The sequence below is a fragment of the Stegastes partitus genome, unplaced genomic scaffold, assembly GCF_000690725.1.
Source record: "Stegastes partitus isolate 25-593 unplaced genomic scaffold, Stegastes_partitus-1.0.2 Scaffold1459, whole genome shotgun sequence".
Classification (NCBI taxonomy): domain Eukaryota; kingdom Metazoa; phylum Chordata; class Actinopteri; family Pomacentridae; genus Stegastes; species Stegastes partitus.
Genome location: NW_007579190.1, coordinates 151,762 through 159,104, shown reverse-complemented (window position 1 = coordinate 159,104; position 7,343 = coordinate 151,762). Strand labels below are relative to the sequence as shown.

Genomic DNA, 7,343 nt, shown 5'->3' with positions numbered 1-7,343 from the left:
TCTATTGTTTTAATGTAAAGTCTTAATCCCTGATCTGCAACATCACACCGTGCAGCTCCTGGTCAGTAAAAGGGACTTCCCTGCCCACAATATCTCCTTCAGAAGAGCTCACTGAGCTGTTGTTTTACCGTTATGAAGAGGCTCCTTACGTTCAGTAACACTACATGACGTTAGCAGCTCTTGGGGGAAACACATTTATCTCCATATCATTGAGGCGTAAACACCCTTGTGACACGTCTGCGGTGAAACTGACCTGATCGAAGTTCTTGTTGTAATCACAGAATCCCACCTTTTCAGTCAGAGCGTCACTGGCTACACGCAGACACATGCTGACCTGCAGACACACAACCACAGTACAGTGTGATGATGGAGCTGAAGGTGCTCAAGCAAGACTCTGCAGGTTGGCTGTTACTGCAGCCGGTGCACGTTTGTGGCCATTTCAAAGGTAGTAAAACACATTGAGGTGTTCAAAACGTGTGTGTTGTATTTTACAAAACGGTCAGCCATGATTCTTATCTTGTATAAAGAAGCACATCAGCAGACAACGGTACGTTACCTTGGCAACAGAGTTGAAGGTGAAGTAATAAACACCAGGTATCCTGCAGGTGAAGTAACCTGTGTTCAGGTTAAAGTCTGGCGAGCCTGAAGGTGTGTGCACGTTGACCACAGTGTCCTGGAAGGTTATTCTCTAACACACACACACACACACACACACACACACACAGTCAGATATAAACAATAATCTAAAAACTGTAAAGAAACAAATACCAAAAAGCCGGTGTTGCTGTATGCTCATACAAAGAGGGATATTTTAAGATGCAAAAATTATGGTTCCTGTTCAAACTCCTCATAGCTCACTCAATGTCATACCAGAACACAGAAGTTCCCTCAAAGACCGGTATCGCAATGACGGAGCGGTTTAAACTAAAACTGTCTGAAGGGATGTGGATGTGTGAAAATAATTTGACCCAAGTATTAAAGCTCTGAATCCCCAAACCTGCCACAAGGATTTATAGTGTCACATCAGGTACACTACTGGTTTTATGATTCTTCAGCCATTACAGAGTTTTCATAGGTCTAGATTTTTATATTTTTTAATCTACACATTTCTTCAGTGTCTGGTTTTGTGAATACACTGACAGGACTGCTGCGTGATGTTGCTGTACACTGTGAAACAACAATAAAGGAATTGTATTGTAAGTTTTATCAATTAATAACCACAAAACATAATAAACTTTTGCTTTTGAAAAAAAATGATTTAACACATTATGACTGTGCTATATTTCTGAGTTTTATGTGTGCAAATATTGCAGACTAAGACTTTTAGAAATGAAACAGCGGTGAAGCAGAGAGGTGTGATGGGCGTCACACTCACCTGGTAGGGAGGATAATCGTTTGCTGTCCTGATCACTGAGAAGGCTGATTTACCACCCTGCTGAGAGGACTGTTGTCCTAGGAGCAGACAGGACCAGGAGTAAACATCTCTTTTCTCAGTGAAATAAATAGGAGAAGTCTCTATAAAGCATCACGTCTGCTGGGCCTTGCATCTGCAGCTACTCCAGTGTTTTAGGACTGCTATAATGGACACGTTTAGAAATGCTCTGGGGTTGTGTTTGAGTCTGGATGTGCACCTGTGTTGGCTTTCTGATGGTCTTAAGTGTCACCGTATGTCATTCCCCAAACAATCATGCTGCTATCTTGTGAGTGTTTTCAGGAAGAAAGTCTGGATTACCAGAGGTTAATTCAACAAGGAAAATGAATTTCTGGAAAAAAATGTGTATTTAAGGAGATCTCTAGCCTCACTTTATGCCATTGCTGTTTTTTCCTCCACACTTGTTTCTACAAGGAAGCAGCTAAACCTCGGCTGCCCTGACACGTCCAGTGTGTGTGAATGGTCATGTGACATGCGTATCCAAGGAGATTAAAGCTAAAATGGTGCTAAAACCCCAGATCTCAACACTTCACTGCCGTTTAAAGATGAAAACTTGAACATGTTTGTATTTAAATATGTTGGCATATAGACTCAGAGCTTGTGTTCTTACCCTGTCCGAGGTTCCTCCCTGCTGGGCCGGGGCGACCGGGGATACCAGGGACACCTGCTGCTCCCAAACCTCCACGGAAGCCTTTAGGACCCATGAGCCCAGGCGGGCCGCGATTTCCAGCCTCCCCATTCAGCCCCAGCAGGACACCTGTGTCCACCGGACCTTTCACCATCACAGCTGAAGACAAACAGATGAATTATTTAAACACCAATATTTGATCTTTTTTGGCCACTTGGGAGCAGCAAAAAGTGTGAACATACTCATGTACTAGTTATGTTTCAAAACAGCTGTCAAGTGAATTCATAAAATTCTAAAACAAAATGTGCATTTGCATTGTTTCCTGGAGCTGCTTTGGATTGAATATACTAGGCTGTGTAGTGTCTTCAGAAGGTGTAGGATAGATTAGGTTACACATGCCGTTAATAAACAGAGTAGAAGAAGACGGAAACAAAACCAGTTTTTTGTCAACTGCCAAAAACACTCTCAGAGGAAAAACAAACACACAAAACTTTGGCCATCAACAGGAAGAGCTGTCAAGAATTTACAAAGACAACAAAAGAAGTGGAAGCAGCTCATTAGTCATGTGAGTTATTTATTTGTTATGTCAGAATTTATTCGAAGAGGTGTTTTTTTAAGCTAAAAAACACCTAAAGCAAGGGTAAAATGTGCAAAAAATACAGAAATGGAAACACAGCTAGTGTCAACTTACTACAGAAAGTCTGCATATTTACTCATCCAGTAATTACAGAGCGACATTATTAATTTGGGGTCATGTTTCTGGTCACCTGGTGTCTTTAAGTCAGTGTTAGTGAGGGGTGACTTCTGCACCTGTTGACAGGTATTCTGATTTTGGCCCACTGCTCATCAGCAAACTGCTCTAGTTTGTCAGTTTTTTTTTTTTTTTTTTTTAATTATTCTTTTCAACCACAATTCAAAAGCAATGTCTTATATCACTAAATTATAATTTAGCAAATTTTAATCTATTATTGCTTTTTTTTCTTTTCAGTTTCTAGTTATTTGAGTGACTTTTGCTAATTTTGCCTTTTCTTTAATGGAGGAGTGTGAATAAATCTGTATCGAGCTCTTTAGCTGAGAAATGCTTCACTATCTTCCTGTTTGTGCCATTTGGTATGAAGCTGATAAATTTGAGTGACAGCTGTCTAGGATTACAATGAAGGACAAAGTACAAAGGTCCCATGCAGAATTTTATTTTTTTGTTTTTTACCTGGTTCTCCTTTCTCTCCCTTCATTCCAGGCCACCCGTCTCTCCCCGGGGCTCCTGCCACTCCTGCATGACCGTCAGTTCCTCTACAGCTTGTATTGCATTGGCCAGTCGACAGCAGTGAGGCCACACCCACCAGAACCGTCAGCCCATAATAATAAGCTCCCATGGTCCAAAACTCTGGAGTCAACAGCTAATGCTGTTCAGAGGAAAATGATGGTGATGATGATGAAAGTCAAAATATATGTGGCACCTTAGAAGCGTTTTTGTCTGGACCCTGATGTCATGTCTTCTGTATTCAGTCCTGGGAATTTTAGCAACTATGTTAAAGATATAGACATTTTTTTCTACACTGATTCCAGTGTTTGAAGACATATTTAAATACTTTCAGGTCAACAGTAATGATCCACAGTGTGGAGAAGGTGGGTTAATCACCCAGCATGAACACTTAATCAGTTTGCAGAAAGCAAAGAGTCTCAGACCCTGTAATTCACAGAGAATACGCTAAAAGTTCAGTTGAGCAGCTTTATTCTTTGACTTTAAATGTCTGAAGTCTTGGCTTATTAAAACATATTCTCGATGAATCTTTCAGAAATCTTTGTGAAATTTGAAAAACATCCAAAGAATGAGTAAAAGATTAAGTCAAAGATTACAGTTACAAGAGTAACCAGCAGCACAAACAAGACAAATGGAAGTGACTAAACATTCACTGTGCAAACTGTGTTCACATAAAAATGTACTAAAATGAATGGCTGTCTAAAGGGAGGAAAATCCATCAGAATCCATCTATAGCTGATTAAATGATTTTAATTCAAAAGGCACAACTGAGGCAGGCTGCTTCACAAACATTAAAACACTCAAAATAGACATAAACATCATTCACACATCTGAAAATTGTCTAAAAATACTAAATATGTTAGTGTAAAGCTTAAAAACAAGGTTGAAAGACATGGAAGCTAAAATCTAATTAAACCTAATCAAAATATGGAATGTCACCGATAAATAAATACTCATAAATACTAGACTGCAGAACAACATAATTGTTCTATTATCAATATCTAAATATTGTGAGACAACATCTTACTCACCAGTCTTGCTGTTTGAGGTCTGAAGCGGCAATGAAGGACGGGATTTCCTTCTTTTGGTGAACTGCTTATAAGACTGAAAACAAAGATTGGCGGACTTATTCACACACACACACACACACACACACACACACACACACACACACACACACGATAGCAAATCAGCAGGGAAATGAAAGTCATGATCTGGCAGGAAGACTAATGAACCAAAGTTGCTGCTTTAAGATTTGAGCCAAGCTTTACCAGGATGTTTCATACTGGTCTGTACTGTTGGACCAGTCTTCTCAGCTTTTTAGCTCTGATCCCCTAAAATAACAGTACCAGAAACATAGAATGTCCTCTATTCCTGGAGGCAGTTGGACTGCACAATGCATGCAGGCCCTATGCAAACAAGGACACAACAACAGTACAGAAGAACACAACAGTCTGGTAATCACAATATCATTTTATATTAATTTAAAACAGACTAGCAGCTGTATACATCAGGTAAACTTTGTCATCTTTATATACTTCGCTGACTTCTCAGCCACTTAACTATTTTTAAAATGATCTATATTGTTTTATTGTTGAATTTAATGCCTGCCTTTGTGAAAATGAGAAGGGGGAGAGGATTGAAGCATCATAGTTGTTTCTAAAGTTACATATGCTAACTCCCTGTAAATTTCTGTTAGCATGATGACCTTTTAACAAAGCACACCTCATGTGTTGCAAACTGCGCTATACAAACAAAACTGACTTGACTTGAGCCATCTTCTGAGCAGCCAAAGAAAGCAGGACCAACACTATGTCAGAACATGTGATCCTTAAAGTCTAAAACATGAACTTCATTTCCTTTCTGAAGTAAACAAAGAGACACAAACAACTCAAACATCTGACTCTGACACATTAAAACCCTTTGTTTGAGTGTATAGCTACACCAAAATGGAAAAATAACCTATTATAAATGAAAAACTCTTCAAAGTGAGTGACGGCTAATACTATGAGCAGCAAGACGACATTTTTTTTCTGCCACTTTCAGATGAAATGCAAAAGGAAAAAAGGAAATAATTGAAGCAATGACCTGAATTAACAACTTTCAGAAATACTGACATTCGTGCAAACCACAGTAAAGAGTTTGGGGCGTCCTCGTGTGGTTAATTAATGGAACAACAGCAGACAGACTTACTATAGTGTATATGATTACAAAATATACTGATAGTTTCTTTAATATCTGCATTCAGCATTAATAAGGACTGCATCAGTCACTGTGTTTGAGAGCTAATGTTGAATTCATTCAGTTACATCTTTGTTTTTTACTTCTGTTACATGGGATTCACTGCATGGTGTTTGCTTTTTGGTTTAGTACACTGGAAGAAAAATCTGGAATTGGTAATTCCATTGATTTTTAATATTATTCACAAATTTTGTCTGTATTTCTAAAAAACACAAAAACATGATTGAAATGTACTGTGAATATAGATGTCTAAGGTAGAATCATAGATAGATAGAAATATACTAATCCCTAACAGGAAATTTGGTAATTTGGTTAAAAACCATTTATTTTATGATTTTTAATTTTTTTTTTTTTAAGAAAATTGAATGTTTTGACACAAATATATCACTAAGACACATTTGCATATTTATTGTAATTTCACAAATAATTCCTTCTTATTTAATTCTTGAAAATGTTAAATTTAAGTTTAAGGCTGCTAATATTACATAAAAATAAATTAAAAAAATGATACAATTAGTGACAATTCAAAGAAACACATATATTGATTTTCTGTCTGACCTTGTTTCCTTGGGAGATTTTAAATGTTTGTTACAATCTGTAAAAGCAGAAGTCTGTAGCTGCTTTAAATGAGTTTTTATGTACTGTATGTATTCCATGTATTTATGCCTTATAGTGATTATATATAATTTATTTTATTTTTTGTGTTGTATTGTTGTAACCCTTGTTGTTTCCCTCATGGCCAGGGCTCCCTTGCAAAAGAGATGTCATTCTCAATGGGACTCACCTGGTTAAATAAAATAAATTTCAAAAAAATGACAAAGATTTGAGAGATATTTGACATGTTTACAGGAACTCTAGTACCTTTTGAATGTTTTTATCAACATAATCAATATATTTATAATATCTAGAAGCATTATTATTATTATCTGTCAATTGTAAAATAAAGTCTATCTATTATCTATAACATGTATTTTGTTATAAAATTTTAAAATTACCATTTTTATATATGAGGTGCTTATTTTTTTAATTTAATCTTTTAAAATAATAATTTTACAGTATTTTTACAGCACTTTTGAAGCCCACTGTTAAATTTTTAAATTTGATTTATAACATATTCTCTGAGAACAATGAATGTCACAATATCGGGCTTTGTTTATTATTAAGTCAGCAACTTTTGATATCTGAGAGAGGGAAAGTATGAACACTACAACCCATCACTCAAAATATGTCCACTCCGAATATGTTCAAAGAAAAATATATAATAATGCAGCTTTAAGTCCGTTTCTGTGCTTGTATGAATGTTATTCCATCCCAACGCCACACAGATAACATGTAGAGTTTATCAACTTAATATTAGCCTTCATCCTTTTAAACTGGTCTGCTGTATTTGCCTTTGTAGAACTCTGTTTGCCAGAATCCAGATTTTGTACATCCCTTCTTCTGGACAGATTTAGCTCTCACACCGATAAACCAGACTGGGTTTTGTCCAACGTCAACATCCCAGCTGAGACTTTAAGGCCTCTCAGTCCCACACAGAGCGATGATCGTCGGTTCTTTATGGGTTTTCAGGAAGCTGCCGTCTCTTTCTGCTGGTCAGATCTTCAGACAGGATTAGTCTGCGATGAGCTTTGGATCCAGAATCACAGGAGTGTAGGAGACCATCATCTTCATCTTGTTCCAGATGTTGAAGCTCAGGTTGCCCAGATGTTTGGCCACATCTATCAGAGCTCCTGAGTGCAGCTGTGGATCATCCAGCAGGGGGCGCTGCTGGACTCTTTCCA

At 37.5% G+C, this 7,343-nt stretch overlaps 1 protein-coding gene and 1 pseudogene across 1 annotated transcript; both read right to left on the bottom strand.

Annotated features, from left to right (window-relative positions):
- Positions 1-160: 160 nt before the first annotated feature.
- LOC103370653 (complement C1q subcomponent subunit C-like) lies at positions 161-4,435 on the bottom strand. The gene is made up of 6 exons (XM_008299775.1): positions 4,353-4,435; positions 3,268-3,463; positions 2,043-2,219; positions 1,376-1,452; positions 557-688; positions 161-334 (listed from the first exon to the last, which is right to left on the bottom strand). Exons 2-6 carry the CDS (start codon positions 3,431-3,433, stop codon positions 161-163), a joined length of 726 nt encoding a protein of 241 aa, XP_008297997.1. The 5' UTR covers positions 3,434-3,463; positions 4,353-4,435.
- Positions 4,436-6,930: 2,495 nt separating this feature from the next.
- LOC103370658 (tripartite motif-containing protein 35-like) overlaps positions 6,931-7,343 on the bottom strand; it is a 5,693-nt pseudogene continuing 5,280 nt past the window's right edge.

Coding starts and splice junctions, on each gene's coding strand:
- LOC103370653 (XM_008299775.1), bottom strand. CDS start 3,433: ATGGGAGCTTATTATTATGGGCTGACGGTTCTGGTGGGTGTGGCCTCA. Junction 2,220..3,267: donor GGGAGAGAAAGGAGAACCAG/GTAAAAAACAAA, acceptor GTTTGTCTTCAG/CTGTGATGGTGAAAGGTCCG. Junction 335..556: donor CCTTCAACTCTGTTGCCAAG/GTAACGTACCGT, acceptor GTGTGTCTGCAG/GTCAGCATGTGTCTGCGTGT.